The 21,061-nt window shown below is 38.1% G+C and overlaps 1 protein-coding gene and 1 long non-coding RNA gene across 5 annotated transcripts in view; one reads left to right on the top strand and one right to left on the bottom strand.

Annotated features, from left to right (window-relative positions):
* The window catches only part of PPP4R4 (protein phosphatase 4 regulatory subunit 4), a 124,550-nt gene that overhangs the window by 11,432 nt on the left and 92,057 nt on the right, over positions 1–21,061 (bottom strand). For 3 of the 4 annotated variants that reach the window (XM_074235479.1, XM_074235481.1, XM_074235478.1), the window contains exons 20-23: positions 7,613–7,682; positions 6,067–6,150; positions 5,687–5,780; positions 3,507–3,577 (exon numbers count right to left, since the gene is read on the bottom strand). In XM_074235479.1, coding sequence (XP_074091580.1) covers positions 3,507–3,577; positions 5,687–5,780; positions 6,067–6,150; positions 7,613–7,682 — 319 coding nt within the window. Of the gene's footprint in view, positions 1–3,355; positions 3,420–3,506; positions 3,578–5,686; positions 5,781–6,066; positions 6,151–7,612; positions 7,683–21,061 lie in introns of all 4 variants that reach the window. The other variant, XM_074235482.1, reaches the window with a different exon arrangement.
* On the top strand, positions 688–10,914 carry LOC141522233 (uncharacterized). Its single transcript, XR_012478164.1, has 3 exons — positions 688–2,717; positions 5,838–5,964; positions 10,109–10,914. It is a non-coding gene; the product is annotated as an uncharacterized LOC141522233 (long non-coding RNA).

Raw genomic sequence — 21,061 nt, 5'->3', positions numbered from 1 at the left:
TCAACTCCTCCATTAATTCCAATCCCTAATGTCTTCTCTGACAGATAGCCCCTGAAATCATTCTCCACCCTCACCTCTGAGCTCTCCCTATCTATTGAATTCTCTGCTACCTAGAAATACAACTAGTTCTTTACATCCTTTAAAAATTTTCACTTGAACCTACCATAGTCTGAAATTCTCTTATTAAAGTTCTCCTCCCTTTCACAGATGAATTCCTAGAAAAAGCTGTGTACCCTTATGAACTCCACTTCCTTTCTTAGTCACTCACAACTTCTTGCGATATGATTTTTGAATTTATTCAATTGACATTGCTCTCTCCAAACTTACCAAATGATTTTTCAATTGATAAATCAAATGGCTTTTACTCAGTTCCTCTCTTTATCCTTTCTGTAATAGCTGATGCTATTATAGCTGATGCTGCTAACTATTCCATTCCCTATTCCTAAATTCTCTCTGGTTTTCATTATACTGTTCTTGTTCTTACCTGTCCTTCTGTCTTCTTGACTAGATCATTCCTTGTATCCTGACCCTACCTGTTGGTATACTGTGTCCTAGAACCTTTTTCTTTCTCTTTACATCTCTTTCTCTTCATATATATATATATTAGGTTTTTTCCAAGGCAAATGGGGTTAAATGGCTTGCCCAAGGCCACACAGCTAGGTCAATATTAAGTGTCTGAGACCAGATTTGAGCCCAGGTACTCCTGACTCTAGGGCTGGTGCTTTATCCACTGTACCACCTAGCCGCCCCGACATCTCTCTCTCTTAATGAACTCATTAGCTCCCACTGATTCAATTATTAAATCTATGAAGAGGATTCCTGGATCTATATATTGAGCCCTTATCTTTTGCTGAGTTCCAGTTTCACATTATCAGTTGTCTTATGAATCCTGCAAAATGAAATGTTTAACAACTCAAACTGTTCAAAACTAATACATTTTCTTTACTTTCAAAACCATTCTTCATTCAAATTTCCTTTTTTTTTGCAAAGTACTACTATGCTTTCAGTTACATAACCTCAGTTATTCCTAATTCATAGCTTTTCCTCACTATATGTATCCAATCAGTTGACTACATTTTTTGTTTGTTGCTTCACAGCCACAATCCCTGACATTTATTCTATCTTCTATACTCTCAGAGGCACTGCCCTAGTCCAGGTCCTCCTCAGCTCTCCTTGGTCTACGATGATGGCTTCCTGGTTAGTCCCTGTGCTTCATGACTCTCCCCTCTCCAATCCACCCTCCACAGAGTTGTCAAAGTAGTAGTAGTAGTAGTTCTAGAGCACAGGCCTGAGTATGTCACTTCTCTGCTTAGTAAACTCTAGTAATTCCCTCTGAGATCAGATTTGAATTCCTCTATTCGGCTTTTGGAGCCAGGGTGGATTGATGGGGCTTTAACTTACCTTTCCAGCCTTATTACAGAATACTTCTATTTAAACCTCTACAACTCAGTGAAATTGACCTTCTGGCTGTTCCACACTCGTGAAATTCCATCTTATCATAATCTCTGTGTCTTCAAACAGTTGGTCTCCATGCCTGGAATGCAGAACTTCCTCTCCTTGTGGTCTCTCTTCATTTTCTTCGAAAGTTCAGTTCAAGTGCCATCTCCTATATGAAGTCTTATCTGACACACCCAGTTTCTAGAGTTCTCCACTGACCAATTACTTTGTATATATATTGTCTCCCTGAGCACCAAAGGCTGTTTCATTTTTGTCTTTGTATTCCCCTCCCTAGCATGGTGCTGAGAGCAGAGTAGATCCTTAATACATTTTTTAAATTGATGCAGTCAATTCATAAGCATTTTATTAAGGGCCAGACACTGTGCTAACAAAAAACAAAATATAGCCCCGCTCTCAAGGAGCTCACAGTTTAATGAGAGTTTAAAAATAACAAAAAAAAGTCCAATTCTTTCTATTCAAACACATTTGATTTTGAGTATCACATGTCTTCGCTATTTCATTTTCCTTATTAATCCTCAACTGATTTTTTTGGGAGGTTTATACAAATCACCTTTTGGGGGAACTGATACAAATATTTTGAACAATTTTAATGAACTGGTAGAATCATAGGATTTAAGAATTGTTCCATCATTCCTCCCACCATGCCACAATGCACCTGATGCTCCAGAGAGAGCATTTATACTCTCTTCTGAACTTTGAAGGCAGGTATATACTGGCAAAGTAAAGTGAGAACTGGAAAAATTAATTCAGCTGATGAATCAAAAATTACTTATCTCATTCATCAGTGTGTTTCAGTGCAAATAATTTCTTGTCTGTCCCAACTTTAATGCAGAAAAACCTGTGAATGGGCTGGCTGATTCTGACAAAATTGGTTCAATTTTGTAATGCTATTCAAAATTATGCCTGGCAAAGGTATCAATTTGAGTTCCCCAAGCCTGAATAATTCACAAATTCCTAGCTAAGGATTCATTGTTTAATTCTGCTTAGCTCATGTTAAAGGCACCTTGACATTTGCATTACTTTGGATATTTCAGTGGGTTCTTAGTCCTCTTATACTTGAACAGTGTGAATATGAGCATATGATATTTTCCCTTCATTCTGAAAGGTCATGCCATCAGGAAGGTGATGCCATGACAAGCAGGTAACTTGGATATGAGTGAGGGGAAGCTATGCTATGTTACCAATCTCACTTTCTCCTCCAGAGTTATCTTGATCCAGTGGCCAGATAAGAATACGGAAGACTGGAGTTGGTTTTGCAGGTGAGACAACTAAGGTTAAGTGACTTGCTCAAGGTCACACAGTCTGTAAGTGTCAGGTGCCTAAGGCCAGATTTGACTCAAGTGACTCTAGGGCTGGTGCTCTATCCACTGCACCACTTTAGTATTGGTCTTTGTAAATTTATATAGGACATCATGAAAAGATATGGAAAAGATAAATGAATATGTAACCTGAGTATAGAAACAAAAGGTTACACTGTTTTTAAATTCTTTTGCTATTGTTTTTAAATACCTTTAAGTAGATTCACTGTTGCTGACAATGAAAAGAGGAAGTAGATTCAGTACCATAAGATATCTCTATCAATGCTTACAATGTAGAAAGTTAAAAGGACACCTTTAGCAACTTTCAATTTTAACACCACATTTTCTTTTGCCAATAGAAACACTCATCTTCTGAGTCCTATTGTTCCTTAATGAAGTCTGGTACAGAATTGGCTTCTGTGATTTATTAGTCTCTGATGGAAGGTACTGTAGTAACTTTTAGTCTGTGTCTAAATTTGCCCTCAAAGACTGTGATGTCATTCATTCTGACATTTTGTATTTCTCTCTTCAAATTATTGAGTAGTTGGCTTATAGTACTATAAAAACCAAACAGTACATTCAAGTGTTCTTTCACCTACTTGAAAAAGTTTTTATTTCCATAGAGTTTTGATGAAGGCACAGACTTAAGAGAAAATTCTGTACCTAGAAGTGAAGAAATGTTTAACTAGGTTAAGTTCAAGAACATGACATCGTTATCAAGTTAAGACTTCCTATAGTTCAGATACTTACCAGTATATGAAAGCACAGAAGACTTTCCAATCCCTGAGACAGAAGCTGAATATCCTGTTGAAGAATTTTTACTAAAAAGGAAAACAAATTTTGTGGCTTATTTAAAGTACAGAAATATGCTTCTTTAAGACATTCTTCAGGCAGATATATATATTGTGTTAGTAGAGTTTTAAAATTAATAGGTATTCTGTATCTTAGTATTTTCCAAAGCAAATATTTCAACAAATATTTGACAGAGACTAAATATTCCTTTTCAAAGAAAATTGTTTTCTTGAAAATATATAAATTCTACTTTGAATGCCACTTTGAAGCAGTTTAATAGAAATTTTAGTTTCCGTGCAGTTCTGAGACCTTTAAGAAAGGTAAAATGTTCTTTCAGACATTTTTCATTCTGTAGATTAAGTCCCTTTTGTACTAAACTGATCTGAATTCCCCATCCCAGGAACTTATTGATCAGGAACTCTCATCAGACTTCACTTTTCTGTTAGATTTTCTGTTAGAAATGTAAGCACATACTCTTAAAATATCAGCATATACTCTTACAAAATTGGAAAAGTTAAAATGCTTTTTAGAAATGTATGCTCTACAACAATTTACTTAAGGTTATAACAGTCTCCTTTCTTCCTTATTAATGCTTTGCCAATTTAAATATAGCTTACATGCTTTTAAAATATATTACAAATAAAAAAATCATAGGGCTTTATTCGAATGACACTTATTTCCTGCGTTTTAATACAAGAATGTCCTTTTCCCTCAGGTTTAAGGAAGAAGATAGGCACTGCTATCTTTTGGCATGAGTGGCTCCCTGATAGACAGTGCTGTGGATCAAATTCAAATAGGGGCCACTTAAGGTACCTAAGGATCCCTGTAGTACCAACACCAATTTAAGTTTTAAAATGTAATATTACCTATGGTTTTATTTATTTTATTGTTTCTACTCTGGTTTGGGCCACATTTGAGAATTCTGTGGGCTATGTGTCTGAAAGTTCTGATGAAAATCTCATTGGGTTTTTTAAAGGCAACAGAACAATGGTACCAATATGACTACTTCAATCCCTGGCATCACTGAGGCTTTTAGAAGTCATACTCAGTTCCTTCCATCCAAATAAAATTATTTAATAACTCTGCATATACTGTTATACATTTTTAAGACTTGCTTCCTCTATGCTGGGGGCCTCCTATATCTTTGTTAGTGGCTCTATTCATATACAAATTGATAAACTGAATAGCTTTTTTAAAGTGATGTCCTTACAAGAATGTGTGCCTATTCACTTCCTTTAAGGTCCAACTTAGGTACCACCTCTTTCATGAAGTCTTCTCTGACTGCCATTACAAAAGAGTGATTTCTCCTCACACTTCTCATAACAATTTTTCTGGCCCTCTCCTTTGCACTCACTTTCTTTATACTACTCTATATCACAGTTACTTATATCATAGTTATAAATGGACATTGCAAAAGAGGTAGGTTTAGATTTTAAAATAAGGAAAAACTTACTAAAAATTAAAACTATCTAAAAGTAGAATCTCTGGAGGCCATGAGATCAACCTCACTTGAGCAAGTATAGCTTGGATGATCCCTTGTTAACAATATTATAAATTACTTTGCAGTCCTTTCCAGCTCAGAAATTCTGTGATTATTACATGTAGGTGTCTTCTCCCTGTAGACTGTAAGTTTTTTTTTTTGGACTTCAGGATCTGCATCTTATCTTTGTATCTTTTAGAAAGTCTTATGTATGATTGATAACTTAATAAATTTTGAAATGAACACAAAGGCAATATGGTAGGTAGGTGACACAGTGGATAGAATGCCAGTCCTAAAGTCAGGAAGACTTATTTTTCTGAGTTCAAATCTGACTAGATATGTGAGCAAGTCACTCAACCCTGTTTGCTAAAGTAAGTTTCCTCATTTGTATAAAATGAGCTGGAGAAGGAAATGGCAAAGCACTCTATGACGCTTGCCAAGAAAACTCCAAATGGGGTCATGAAGGTCTCCACTAAAGACAACCTGACAACAAGAAAAGGAAATAGATGAATTTTTTACCTATAGATAACCTGTAATCAAATCTGTATTTTTTTTTCCTTGGGATCAGGTAAATCTAAGTAAAAATAATGAATTAGGGCAAGATAATAAGATTTATAATTGTTGCTTACAAAGTAAAGGTCTAAAATTTAAGACATACCTAGTACTCTTTTCTAAGTTGCCATATTTAGGATGAAGAGCTTGACTACTGAAGGATTGGCTTCTTATCAATTTTGATTTCTTGATTTCTTTGCCTAGAGAAAAATATGTAAAAATAAAAATTTTAAACTGTGAATTTTTTCCACTTTCAGTAACAAAAAAGACCTAAGTTGTTCTGTCACAGAGAGTCAATTGAAATATTTGGAATACAGTCTAATAGGACATTTCAACTGCACCCTACTGAAGAATATGAAAACAACCAGCAAGAAGATGTAAAAGGTACAGCCTTTAGTTTGATCTCTAATTGCATGTACCATCTCTTTCCCTACAATTAATGTATATAAAAAGTGGGAAGTAGCATAAAAGAAAGGTGATTCTTACTTGTAGATGGTGTACACGAAGATGATCCTGCAATACTTATAGGAATGGTTTTTGGTGGAACAGCTGATGATTTACTGTCTCTACCTAAAATTTTGCGTTAAGATCTGTCATTATTTTTATGACAATTCTTATCATGCTCCATACACAGATACAGACACACACACACACACACACACACACACACACACACACACATATATATAATATCAGGAAATGAGATTCCTTCTCTGGTCCCTTTGTGAGATCCTTATCCAGCACATGTTCTCTAATCACAAGTGTCTTTCAGATTCTGTCCTGGACCCTTTTCTCTTTTCCCTCTGTACTATACTTTGTGATCTGAACAACTCCCCTGGATGTAATTACCATCTCTTTGTTGATGACTCTCAAAATATGCCTAAACCTCTCTGCTGACTTCCAATCTTAAACCTTCAAATGAAATGAATGTCCAGTAGACATGTTAAACTCAATCTGTTCAAACAATTCATTATTTTCCCCTCTAAACACTCTTCTTGTGGTACCTTCCCTATTATTGTAAAGGGAAACCATGATCCTCCCAGTCCCCCAGATTCACAACCTAGGTCAATTTCACTTCAGTAACTTCACTCAAATACACCCCTTTTCCTTCTACACATTATAACCAACCTAGGGTCAACCCTCATGAGCCAGGAATATTGTAATAGCTTTCTGGTGGATCTGCCTGACTCAGGTCTCTCCCCACTCCAGTCTATCTCCTAATTTTTCAGTGCAGATCTGGCCATTTACTTCACCAATCAATTAATTGCAGTGGCTCCCTATTTCTTCCAGGATCAAACATAAAATGCTCTATTTGGCAATCAAAGCCTTTCAAAATTCTGACTACAGTCTTCTTTCACCTTATAGTCAGTCCCTCATGTATTCTATCCAGGGCACTGGTCTCTTAGGGACACTCCACTCACTTGGCTCCAGGCACTATCTCTGGCCTTCCCCAGGTGTGTAATGTTCTCCTTCCTAGGCTCTGACTTTCCTGGCTTCCTTTATTTTCAACTAAAATCCTACTTTCTAGGGAGTCTTTCTCAATTCCTATTAATTCTAGTTCTTTCCCTTTCTTATTTCCTGTTTATCTTGTATATAGCTTATTTGTACATAATTGTTTGCTTGTTGTCTCCCCAATAAGACTTTAAGCTCCTTGAGAGCAGGGAATCTTCTGTTTTTCTTTTCTCTCTCTCTCTCTCTCTCTCTCTCTCTCTCTCTCTCTCTTTCTTTTTAATATATCCAGGGATTGGCACAGGGCCCAGCAAATAGGAAGGTCTTAATATTTTTTGACTGACAGAGTCAAACTTTGTTAGTGTCATCAAAAATCATCCTCAATCATTTCTTCAAAGGAATTAAAATTGCATATTTCATTAACATTGCAAATTATATTTTTACTAAATATCTGAAGCACAATCATGCTAAAACCTCTGTTAATAAATTAAAAAATAATAGTCCCTATTAAAATTAAAAATTGAGTATTATTCTTCATAATGTAATCAATCAATAGTAAAGCTAAGGAAGAAAAACAACTTACGTTTCTTTTCAAAGATTTTATCACTACTTGGTCTTCCTTCATTCTGCTGCTTCTCTTTTTCTAATTGTTCCTGTTATTGAAATATTATTCATAAAATTAAGAAAATACAGCTTAAGTAAATTTTAAAATTTCTATAATGACAGTGATCTGAAGCTTCAGGAGTGACATTTAATTTCCTATAAATAGAATTGCTCATTAGAAGCATAAAACATATACTTTCAAACCACATTCAATGATGTCACAAGGTTTTGAGTCCTTTTTTTATAACTCATGGAAGATATACCAGAAATGGTAAGTCAACATTTTCTGAAAAGTAAATTCAGAGATTCTCTCACATCAGTCAAAACAAACACTATGATGTCTTTCAGATTAGTAATGTTTTGATTTCTATTTTAAAAATTCAATAAATAATGTTTTTGTAAAAAGTAACTGAAGTTAATTAAAATTATTTCTTAGTATTTTATAAAAAGATTCAGTTAATTGGCATTATATAGAGAAGATAGGCTGAGATGTTCAAAGAACTAAATTTTCTTGATAAATGAAGATTATGTATTTATATTTACAAAAAACACCTTTAAATGGAAATCTTCATAAATAGTATAGATTGCTGAACTTCTTAAGTAGAAAATGGTTCTTGTCTTTGTAAAGAAGCATATCCCCCCCTTTTTTTTTTTTGGCTTTCATGGTATGTAATACAATTTAATGTTGTTGGGCTTTAGGGTTTTTTTTTTTTTGATGACTTAGGGTCATCATCAGGATGAACAGTTACTGGAGTGAGGCATTTAGGGGCTGGGTAGTGCACTAGAATGAGCAGATATGGAACTGAGTCAGAAGACATGGGTTCAGTTCTCATATCTAGCCTTTATTTATATGTGTCACTGTGTAGCCACTGAGCTTCTCAGGGGATCATCTTCCTCACAGGTAAACTGAAGGGATTTGACTCCATCATCCCTAAGTCCCTTCTAGTTTTAAATCTATTCTGCTATTGTGTTCTATTGATACACTGCAGAGTAGTGTTCTATCCATCTAATCATGGTGCCATGATTCAGTCAGGGCTCCTGTATAGGGCTATTTACAAGGTTTTTTCTTATATATATCAGATTTTTCAACTTTCATGATAAACAGTTTGAGTCATTATTGTTTGTCAATCATCTTGGTTTCTGGTCAGTGAATGGTTATCTAACATATTTTTTGTCATTGACTCTTTTTGGCTATGTTCAGTACTGTTTATCACACAAAATATTTTTTCTTACTCCCAGTATTTTGCTTAGTCATGTACCATATCTCTGGATTTACTACACATGATGTTCTACTGAAAAGTAATTTTGGCACACAAATTAATGGCTCACTTCCTATCTAATAGTTAATGGGCACCTTTATTCACAAGTGGAATTTTCCACAACCATTTTGTTTCAGCAAAGGTGAAGAATCATGCATTTTTATGCTCAAATTTCTGTTCATAAAAAATGTCTCCTATTTTCACTTTAGAGATATGTAAAGAATGGAAGGAGCCTATCTTTGCCTATTCTTAAATAATTCACATTGCTAAAGTAAAACAAACTTATTACTGGTCAGTTTTATATAAATATCCTCCATGTTGCTACTTTTAAGAAAATACAAATGGAAATTCTAAGTTAACATATAGTCATCAATTTTGTCTTTGGTGATATCAAGGCCTATTAATAAGTTTGATTTTAAGTTTCCTCTATATCAAATGTCATTTTCGTTATCTCTTAGTAATCAATTTTAAAGACACTTAATTGCATGAAATGTAGCAAAAATTCTAAAGTCTTCAAAAAATATTTTTTCCCTTAAGAACACTACCAACTAGGGGCAGCTAGGTGGCGTAGTGGATAAAGCACTGGCTCTGGAGTCAGGAGTACCTGGATTCAAATCTGGTCTCAGACACTTAATAATTAACTAGCTGTGTGGCCTTGGGCAAGCCACTTAACCCCATTTGCCTTGCAAAAACCTAAAACAAAACAAAACAAAACACTACCAACTAAAGGATATGCAAAGACAATTTACAGATGAGGAGATCAAAGCAATCCTTAGTCATATGAAAAATTTCTCTAAATCATTAATTATTAGAGAAATGCAAATGAAAACTTCTATGAGGTACCACCTCACACCTCTCAGAATGGCCAATATGACCAGAAAGGATAATGATCATTGTTGGAAGGGTTGTAGGAAATCTGGGACACTATTACATTGTCGGTAGAGCTGTGAATTCATCCAAACTTTCTGGAGAGAAATTTGGAACTATGCCCAAAGGGCAAAAAAAATGTGCATATCCTTTGATCCAGCAATACCACTGCTGGGTCTATACCCTGAAGAGATGATGAAAAAGGGTAAAAACATCACTTGTACAAAAATATTCATAGCGGCTCTGTTTGTGGTGGCAAAGAATTGGAAATTAGGTAAATATCCTTCAGTTGGGGAATGGCTTAGCAAACTGTGGTATATGTATGTCATGGAACATTATTGTTCTATTAGAAACCAGGAGGGATGGGAATTCATGGAAGCCTGGAGGGATTTGCATGGACTGATGCTCAGTGAGATGAGCAGAACCAGAAAAACACTGTACACCCTAACAGCAACATGGGAGCAATGATCAACCTTTATGGACTCTCTCATTCCATCAGTACAACAATCAGGGACAATTCTGGGCTGTCTGCAATGGAGAATACCATCTGTATCCAGAGAAACAACTGTGGAGTTTGAACAAAGACCAAAGACTATTACCTTAAATTTAGGAAAAAAAAACACTTGATATCTTATTGTCTGATCTTGCTATCTGTTATACTTTATGTTTCTTCCTTAAGGATATGATTTCTTTCTCATCACACTCAATTTCGATCAATGTATAACATGGAAACGATGTAAAGACTGACAAATTGCCTTCTGTGGGGGGTAGGGGGGAGGGAAGTAAAATTAGGGGAAAAAATTGTAAAACTCAAAATAAATAAAATCTTTAATAACAAAAAAAGAAATAAAAACATAATTACTGCTAAAAAAAAGTTAGTATCCCAAAGTGGAATGAACATTGCCACCAGATGTCGTAGTTCAAATTTTTAATCTATTAAAAGCTGAATGATCTTTAATTCTGAGTCTAATTTAATCCTCTATCAAAAGGAGGGGAATATCTGTCCCATAGTTTTTGTGAGTATCATTGAGATTTATGGAATCTTCTTTGTAACTATATATGAAATGTATTTCAATTATATATTTATATATGTTGCTAATTTTTTATGATGAATGGTAAAAAGGGAAGAATTAAATTTTATTTTATTTTTTTAAAAAAGAACACTGCCAACAACAAAACAAACAGTTGACATTCTTCATTTTCCTTCTATTACATATGCAAGGGATTAGTTGATTTAAGAGGACCCTTAATCTGCCTTCTCATATTTAAAAGTTTTTATTTTGCATATAAATCTAACAAATAAGCATCCCTTATTTTAAATCACTAAAGTTTCTTCATTATTTTATCTTATTGAGGCACAGACTCATTTGCTTAACCTTATATGTAGGGAAGTTAGACTAACATAATAAATTAGACTAACATAACAAATGAAAGTTATGATTTTCAAAGGTCAAAATCATTGGAGACAATCTATGTATTTCAGCAAGTACCTTTAATATCTAAAGGATACTATTTTGAAGATCATTAATTGTGGCAAATATTCATCTTTTGAGGTCTGATTTTGGACAAAGTCAAGTTGTTCATAGGCAAGTCTGATGAATATGGTAGATGACCAGATTTGATCAAATGTTTTGGTAGGAGGGGCAGGGAATAGAGCATCAGCCCTGGAGTCAGGAGTACCTGAGTTCAAATCCAGCCTCAGACACTTAATAATTATCTAGCTGTGTGACCCTGGGCAAGTCACTTAATCCCGCTGCCTAGCCAAAAAAATTTTTTTTTTTGGCAGGGGATTAAAAGGAATCAAAAGTGAGAAATGACCATGAAGAAAGTAGACTATTTTCTTGGGGGGCTAATAAAGTGGCTCTAAAAGATAATGCTATAAATGAGTTGTGTCAAGAGAAGGTTCACGAGAATACTTGCAGTCACTGGGACACTATTACATTGTTGGTAGAGCTGTGAATTCATCTAACCTTTCTGGAGAGAAATTTGGAACTATGCCCAAAGGGCAACAAAAATGTACATATCCTTTGATCCAGCAATATCACTGCTGGGTCTATACCCTGCAGAGATGATGAAAAAGGGTAACTGCAAAAAGACAACATTCATTTAGATGTATAAATTTAGGGATTTTTAACAACAATATTTTCATTACTTTTATAGACTTAGTTTTAATATATTCTATTTAAGCCAATTTTCAACATTTACTGAATGTCTACTGTGAAAAGTACTGAACCAGGCCATAATCCTGTGCTTAGTTATATGTACATAAAGTAGGCATTGAAAATGTACTGTCAGCATATCAGAATCTTTTTCACTTGAATTTTGACTTTTTTTTCTGAATAGGCTAGAGAATCACTAACATCAAATCTGACGAGAGGTTTGATCTGGGGCATATTTTTTATTAAAGAGGTTAGAAATTATTTTTTGGTCAATTAACCAATCAAAAAACATTTATTAAGTTCTACAATAGACAGGAACAGGGAAGATAAAGACAAAATGAACTAGATGAGGACTGGAGCCACGATAGCAGAGAAAAAAGCAGGGACTCCCTTGAATTTTGCCCCAAACCATTGCAAATACATTGAAATAAAGATTCTAACCAAATTCTAGAGGGCAGAACCTACAAAAAGACTGATTGAGAGGGTAGAGCCAAGATGGCAGCAGGAGAACAGAACCCACAGAAAGATCCAGTGAGGCAATTCTTCAGGCCAAGATAACCTGGAAAATAGTGAGAAGGCTCTGTTCCACAGGGGTGGAGGGGGCTGTGCAGTGCCTCTTCAGCCTTCTGGAAACAGCACCAGGTGCCTGGGTCCCTGGGAGCCCCAGCTCCTGACAGCAGAAGCAGTTTCCTGACCTGCCAACCCAGGGAGCACCATGAACAACTTAGAAGATCAGCAGGGAGACCTCTGCCAGAGCGAACATGAAACCCAGGCCAGCGTGGCCCTCCTTAGCACAGCCCACAGAAGGTAAGGGGGTGGAGGGAGACTGTCAAGGAGACTGTCCCTGGGACAAGACTCTGGGACTTAGTCCATATTCAGACCCTGGTCATAGTCTGGGACCCTATACTGTCATAGAGCAGGAACCCTCCTCACAGCCCTAGGACAGAGGGTTGAGCTTGTGGTCATTCACAGACCAGGAGAATAGTCAGAGCCTCCCATAAGACCTTGAAAGAATTGAGGTCCCTGGGGTGTACCAGTAACACTCAAAAGCTCAGGAAATACCCCCCAAACCAAGTACAGGCTGGGGAAATTAGTAAACAGAAAAAAAAGGAATCTGACCATAAACAATTACTTTAGTCCCATGGAGGATCAAAACACACACACTCTGAAGATGACAAAGTCCAAACTTCTCCATCTAAAGACTTCAAGAAATATAGAAGTTGGGTTCAGGCTATGACAGAGCTCAAAAAAGATTTTGAAAATCAAGTAAGGGAGGCAGAGGAAAAATTGGGAAGAGAAATGAGAGAGATGCAGGAAAAACATGAAAACAAAGTTAGCAGTTTAAGTCAAGGAGATCCAAAAAAATTCTGAAGAAAATAATATGTTAAAAACCAGCATAGGTCAAATGGATAAAACAGTTAAAAAAAAAGTTGAGGAGAAAAATGCGTTAAAAAGCAGAATTGGCAAGATGGGAAAGGAGATAAGAAGCTCTCTGAGGTAAAAAAAAGCCTTCAAATGTAGATTGGAACTAAAGGAAGCGGGTGATTTTGTGAGAAATCAAGACACAATAATTCAATACCAAAAGAATGAAAAACTAGAAGAAAATGTGAAATATCTCATTGAAAAAACAATTGATCTGGAAAACAGATTCAGGAAAGATAATTTAAAAATTATTGGGATACCTGAAAGTCATGAACAGGAAATAGCCTTGACTTCATTTTTAAAGAAATACTATAAGAAAATTGCCCTGATATCTTAGAAGCAGAGGACAAAATAGAAATTGAGAGAATCTAATGATCTCCCCTGGAAAGAGATCCAAAATAAACCAACCCCCAGGAATATTATAGCCAAGTTCCAGAACTCCTAAGGCAAGGAGAAAGTATTACAAGCATCCAGAAAGAAACAATTCAAATATCGTGGAGCTGTAGTCAAGATTACACAGGACTTAGCAGCAAACACATTAAGGACATATAGGGCTTAGAATATAATATTCCTGAAGGCAAAAGAGCTTCGAATGCAACCAAGAATCAACTACCCAGCAAAACTGAACATCCTCTTCCAGGGGAAAAGAAGGACTTTCAATGAGAAGGGAATTTCAAATGTTCCTGTTGAAATGACCAGAGCTGAACAGAAAGTTTGATCTTCAAATACAGGACTCAGATGAAGCAGAGAGAGTTGGAGGAGAAGGGTAAATTATGAAGGATTTAATGATGATGAACTGTGTATTCCTGAATGGGAAGATGACACTGAAAATACTCATATCAACCTTCTCATTTATTAGAGCAGTTGGAAGGAGCTTTTATAGACAAGGCACAGGAGGCAGCTGGATTTGTAGCTATAACACATTGTAAAAATGGAGTCAATGGGTGAAAGGGAAATGTGCTGGGGAAAAGAAAAGGAGAGGTAGAATAGGCTAAGATATTTCATGTAAAAGAGTCAAGAAATAGCTTTTGCAATGCTATGGGGGGGGAGGTAGGGGGGAATGAGGGAGCTTTCATTCTTATCAGAAATGGCTCAGAGAGGAACCAACATACACATTCAATAGGGTATAGAAATCTAGAAGAAAAGGGGGAAAAGGAGATAGGGGAGGGGAGGGGAGATGTGGGTGATAGAGGAGAGGGTAGATCATAGGAGAGGCTAGTTAGATATAACATATTTTCTTTTTTACTTTTTGCAAGGTAGTGGGGATTAGGTGGTCTGTTCGGGACCATGGGGTTGGGTGGTTGTTGGGTCTCTGGGATGGGATATGGACTTGGACCCTCTTGGCCCTAGGGCCAGTGCTCTGTCCACTGTGCTGCTTGGCTGCCCCCAAAGCACATTTTAGAAGAGGTTCAGAGTGAAAGGAGAGAGAAAATACAATAGATGGTAGTGTGGAGGAATGGATGGAGGGAACTGCAATCAGCAATAAGCAACTCTGGAAAAATACTGAAGTAACTTCTGTGATGGACTTATGATAAAGAATGTGATCCACTTGGGGAAAAAAAAAGATTTGTAAGGTCCTTGAGGACAGAGACTGTCCCTAGCATTTCACACAGTGCCTAGCATATATATTCGGTACTTATTGTCTTTTGCAGCTGCCTTTTATACAATAAAATACTAACTTGAAAGAGGAAAAAAAAAAGACTGAATGAAACAATTTTCCAGTACAACACAACTTGGAAAATCTGTGAGAAGGGTCTGGTTACACCAGGATTAGAAAGAGCCTGCAGTGAACTGGTTCCAGCCATCCTGGAACATATCTCTGGGTACCCGAGTCCCTGGGTCCGCGGTTAGGACAATGAGGAAGGTTAACAGGAAAACTCTGCTGCCCCAGAGTGAGAGGACAGCAGAGTCTAGTACAGGCCTCAGCACAGTCCCAGCCCCAGGGGACCAGAAGCAGGCTTGGGGAGTCATCCAGCAGGGAGCCACCCAGTAGCTGCTTCAGAATGCTCAGCCTATAGATGGTAAGGGGGATCAATAGGAGGGATTGGGGGAAATTGCAGAGGTCTCTCTGCTATCCCTGAGGCAGGACTCTGTTCCTTTGCTGATACTTAGATCCAGGTTGCAGCCTGGGGTCCCAGCTCAGGAAAAGGAGCAGAATCACAACAGAGTTCATTGCTTGCATTGGAACAGGGACCTGACACAGGGTTCCATGGCAGAAAGAAGTGCTTGGGTCATCCACAGACCAGAACCTTCCTGATGAAGCAGTCAGAGTTGAACAGAAAGTTTGAGGGTGAAGCATAGAGAGGGTGGAAAGAAAGGGCAAATCATGAGGGATTTAATGTGTGTATTCCTGCATGGGAAGAAGATACTGATAACTTATATGAACTTTCTCATTTATTAGGGCAGTTAGAAGGAGCTTTTATAGACAAGGCACAGGAATGAATTGAATTTGAAGGTAAAATATATTTAAAAGATGGAGTTAATGGGAAAGAAAGGAATGTCCTGAGAGAAAGGGAAAGGAGAGGCAGAATGGGATAAGTTATTTTACATAAAAGATGCAAGAAAAAGATTTTGCAATGAAGTGGAAGAGGGGGAATATGAGGAAGAGTGAGTGAGCCTTCAGTCTCATCAGAAGTGGCTCAGAAAGGAATAACATACACACTCAAAGGGATGGGAGAAAGGTGACAGGGGAAGGGGAGCAAGATGTAGGTGAAAAAAGGGAAGATCATGGGAGAGGGTAGTCAGATACAATACACTTTTGAGAAGGGATAGGATGAAAGGGGAGACAGAGAATAAAATAAATGAGAATAAGGGGAATAAGATGAAGGGAACTATAGCTGTGGGAAAAAATATTTGAAGCAATTTCTCTGATGAACTTGTGATAAAAAATATCTATCCCAAAGACAGAACTGAGGGTGTCTGAAAATAGGCTGAAGCATACTTTCCCCTCCCTCTTCTTTATTTTTCTTGAGGTTTCTCTTTCTTTGTTGGGAGGGGGTTGCTTACTTTTACAGCATGACTACTGCAACGATGTTTTTCATGGCTACACACTTTTGGTTTTTTGTTTGTTTTTGTAAGACAATGGAATTAAGTGACTTGCTCAAGGTCACACAGTTAGATAATTATTAAGTGTCTGAGGTCGGATTTGAACATGGGTCCTCCTGACTCCAGGGCTGGCATTCTATCCACTAGGTGTCCTAAGACTACACATTTTTAACCTACGCTGAAGACAAAATGAAACAGTCCTTGCCTTCAAGAAGCTTACATGATATTGGGGGAAGCAATATAATACACACACACACACACACACACACACACACACACACACAAACACACAGGCAAATGCAAACTATATACAAAGTAAATACAATGTGACTTCAGGAGTAATTAGTAGGTGGGAAATCAGGAAAGGTCTCATATAGGCATGGCATCTGAGCTGAGTTTTCAGTGTACCTAGAGGGTCTAATATGGAAATGTGAGAAGAAACAAATTCTAGGTCTCTGCAAAAGAATGTAGAGAGAAGATGGAATGATGCCCTGAATGAAGAAAATAAAGTAAGCCAACTTGCCTGGAATGTAGAGTGCAGTAAGGGGAGTAATGTATGACAAGCTTAAAAACGTCATCTGAAACCAGAAGAGTTTGCATTTTATCCTAGAGGTTATGGAGATCTAATTGGACTTTTTAAATAGCAGAATGACATGTTCAAATTTGCCTTTAGGAATGTCCCTTTGGCAGCTGCACAGAAACTGGACTGGAGAGAGGCAGGAAGATATTACAATAATTCAGGCAAGAGCTGATAAGGGCTTGAACTACAGTAGTGACTGTATTAATAGTGAGAGGCAATGAGTGAGAGAAACAGAAGTAGAAACCAAAAAACCTGGCAATGTTTACCTGTCCGAGGGGTGAAGAGGGAATTATCAAAGATGCTTCTGGAGTTCTGAACTTGCATAAATGGAAGAATGATGAAAACAAGAAAGTTCTGGAAAAGGGTAGTTTTTTGGAGGAGGGAGGAAGGGGGAAAAATGAGTTTTTTGGAGGACATGTAGGTGAAGGAGTTCCATAGGTGTGGGTGCCTCCTAGATATATAGAGAGAATATCACTGAACCTCTGGACACTAATGAGATCACCATGAGAAAAAGAGTACACATAGAGAGAAGAGGGTTCAGGAAAGAACACTGGAATACAAATACAGTTAAAGTGCTAGAAATCATTTATGATTCAGCAAATAAGAATGTCGAGTTAAAAGACAAGTAGGAGAATCAAGAGAGAAGAGTATCTCAAGAGTACAAAGAAGAGGGGTGGCTAGGTGGCACAGTGGATAGAGCACCAGCCCTAGACTCAGGAGGACCAGAGTTCAAATCCAGTCTTAGACACTAACTGTGTGACCTTGGGCAAGTCACTTAACCCCACTGTCTTGCAAAAAAAAATTGAAAATTAAGAGGTCAAAGAAGAGATTATCTTAGTACCCAGATAGAATATTCCTGACTCCTGCTTTAGACCTCCAATGAGGGAGAAACCGCTCATTCATTTTTTTCTTTTTTTTATATTTATTTATTTTCTAATTTTTTTTATTGTCATTTCGTACAAATGTGTTTTTTACATTAATAAAATATACTTGTTTACAAGTAAACAAAATACCCCTCCCCCCATGAATATAGATAGACTTGCTTGGGCGAAAAAGTAAAGGGAAGAGAAAAAAAATTAAAATAAAAAAATAATACTAATAATTGTAGGTATGGCCAGGTGGCGCAATGGACGAAGCACCAGCCCTGGAGCCACTAGCACCCGAGTCCATATCCAGCCTCGTAAACCCAATAATCACCCAGCCATGTGACATGCAAGCCACCCGATCCCCACTGCCCTGCAAAAACCAAAAAGAAGAAAGAAAAAAAAAGACCCAAAATAAAATAAAATAGTAATAATAGTAGGGGTGGCTGGGTGGCAGACAGAGCATTGGCTCTTGAGCCAGGAGCACCTGGGTCCAAATCCGGCCTCAGACACCCAAAGATCATTCTGCTATGTGGCTCCAGGCAGGCCACCCAGCCCCACTTGCCCTGCACCCTCCCCCAAATAATAACAAAAAATGTGCTTCAGTCTTTGTTCCAACACCATCAACTCTGTCGTGAGTGGATCACATTCTTTATGATAAGTCCATCACAAAAGTTACTTGCATATTTTTCCAACATTGCCATTGCTGATCGCGACTCCCTTCTTTCTTATTTCTCTACTACCATGTACTATATTTTCTCTCTCCTTTCACTCTGACTCTGCTGTAGGGTTGCTGAGTGGCGTAGCAGACAGATCCCTGGTGCTGGGGCCAAGAAGCCCTGAGCCCCCATACCACCCCTTAGGCCTAGAATCCACCTGGCCCTATGGTCCTGGGCAGGCCATCCAATCCCAGCCCCTTGCAAGAAGTAAAAAAGAAAATGTGTTATATCTGAACACTGTCCCCCCATGGTCTATCCTCTCCTCCTTTATTCACATCCCCACCCCTTCCCCCTGCTCCCTCCTCCTTCTTACTCCAGATGTCTATACCCCATTGAGTATATTTGCTGTTTCCTCTTCTAGCCATCTCTGATGAGAGCAAAGGTTCCCTCATTCCCCCTTGCCTCCCCCTTCCATATCATTGCAATAGCTCATTGTAATAAAAAAAAAATCTTATTATGTGAAATATCTTGGACTATTCCCCCTCTCCTTTTTCTTTCTCCCTTTCCATTTCCCTTTTTTTCCTATTGACTCCATTTTTACACCATATTTTATCTTCAAATTCAGCTTTCTCCTGTACTTCAACTATAAAAGCTCCCTCTACCTACTCTATTAACTGAGATGGTTCATATGAATATTATCAGTATCATTTTTCTATACATGCAGTTCATCCTCATTAAGTCCCTCATATTTCCCCCCCTCTCCTCCAATTTCCATGCTTCACCTGAGTCCTGTATCTGAAGATCTAACCTTCTGTTCAGCTCTGGCCATTCCAAAAGGAACCTTTGAAATTCCCCTGGTTCATTGAAAGTCCATCTTTTTCCCTGGAAGAGGACATTTAGCCTTGCTGGGTAGTTCATTCTTGGCTGCATTCTAAGCTCTTTTGCCTTCCGGTATATTATATTCCAAGCCCTATGAGCTTCTAATGTAGATGCTGCTAAGTCCTGAGTGATCCTGACTGCAGCTCCATGATATTTGAACTGTGTCCTTCTGGCTGCTTGTAATATTTTCTCTTTGACTTGGGAGTTCTGGAACTTGGCTATAATATTCCTGGGGGTTGGTTTTTTGGGATCTCTTTCTCGGGGGATTGGTGGATTCTCTCCATTTCTATTTTGCCCTCTGCTTCCAGAATATCAGGGCAATTTTCCTGTAGTAATTCTTTGAAAATGATGTCAAGGCTCTTTTCCTGATCATGACTTTCAGGTATTCCAATAATTTTCAAATTATCTTCCCTAAGTCTGTTTTCCATATCAGTTATTTTTTCAATGAGATATTTCACATTTTCTTCTAATTTTTCATTTTTTTCGGTTTTTGAAGTATTGATTCCTGATTTCTGGTAAATTCCTCAATCTCCCTGAATTCTATTCTTTGTCTGAAGGATTTTATTCTCCTCAGAGAGTTTTCTTATCTCTTTTTCCATCTGGCCAATTTTGCTTTTTAAAGCATTCTTCTCCTCAAATAACTTTTTGAACTGTTTTATCCATTTGACCTAAGCTGTTTTTTAGCATGCTATTTTCTTCAGCATTTTTTTGGATTTCCTTGACTAAGCTGCTGACTTCATTTTCATGTTTTTCCTGCATCTCTCTCCTTTCTTTTCCCAGTTTTTCTTCCAACTCCCTCATTTTATTTTCAAAGTCTTTTTTGAGCTCTATCATAGCCTGAGCCCAATTTCTGTTTTTCTTGGAGTCTTTAGATGTAGGAGCTTGTGCTTCCTCATCTTCAGACTGAGTATTTTGATCCTTTTTGGGCTCATTTGCAAAATATTTCTCAATGGTCTTCCTCTTATTTCTTTGCTTGTTCATTTTCCCAGCCTAAGCCTGTTTTTTTTGGGGTGCTTCCTGAGCTTTTGGGACACTCCCACAAGGGTCTCAGTGCGTGAGGCTCTGTCCTCCCTCCTGGTCTGTGAATGAACATAAGCACCCCTCTCTGCCACGGGGCCGAGGTGGGGGGGCCCTGTTGTTCTATGGGGGGGCCTAGACTGGGATCAGGATCTGAATGTGGTCAGAGCCCCAGAGTCCTGTTCCAGGGGCAGAGGACAGAGCTGGGTAGTCTCTCTCTCTCTCTTCACTCCCCTCCCTCAGCTCAATGGGCTCATGCCCTGGGGGCTCCTGCTTACCCCCCTGCTTCTGTTTCCTGGATCAGGGCTGGGGAAAGACCATGTTGCTAGCTGTGTGCCCTGAGGGCTGGGCTCCACGTGCTCACTCTGGCAGAGGTCCCCTGCTGTTCCCCCACTTTGTGCCTGGTGCTCCCCGGGGTGCAGCTCAGGAGACTCTCCCGCTGCTGTGAGCCGCAGCTCCCAGCGCCCTGGGGCTGCCTCCGGGAGGCTGAAGTTCTTTGGCTCTGGTGGGCCACCCCTCTGGCGGGCCACCCCTCCGGCCCGGGGAGCAGTGCCTTTCTGCTCTTTTCCAAGTTACCTTGAGTAGGAGAACTGCCTCACTGGGTCCCTTTGTGGGTTCTGTCTCTCGAAAGTTTAGATTCCTTAGTTTATGAGTTTTTATCAGAGAGCTCCTAAGACTG

This window comes from Macrotis lagotis, chromosome 4, assembly GCF_037893015.1.
Source record: "Macrotis lagotis isolate mMagLag1 chromosome 4, bilby.v1.9.chrom.fasta, whole genome shotgun sequence".
In the NCBI taxonomy this organism is placed as follows: domain Eukaryota; kingdom Metazoa; phylum Chordata; class Mammalia; order Peramelemorphia; family Peramelidae; genus Macrotis; species Macrotis lagotis.
The sequence above is the reverse complement of the archived record's forward strand: the minus strand, read 5'-3'. Positions and strand labels throughout refer to the sequence as shown.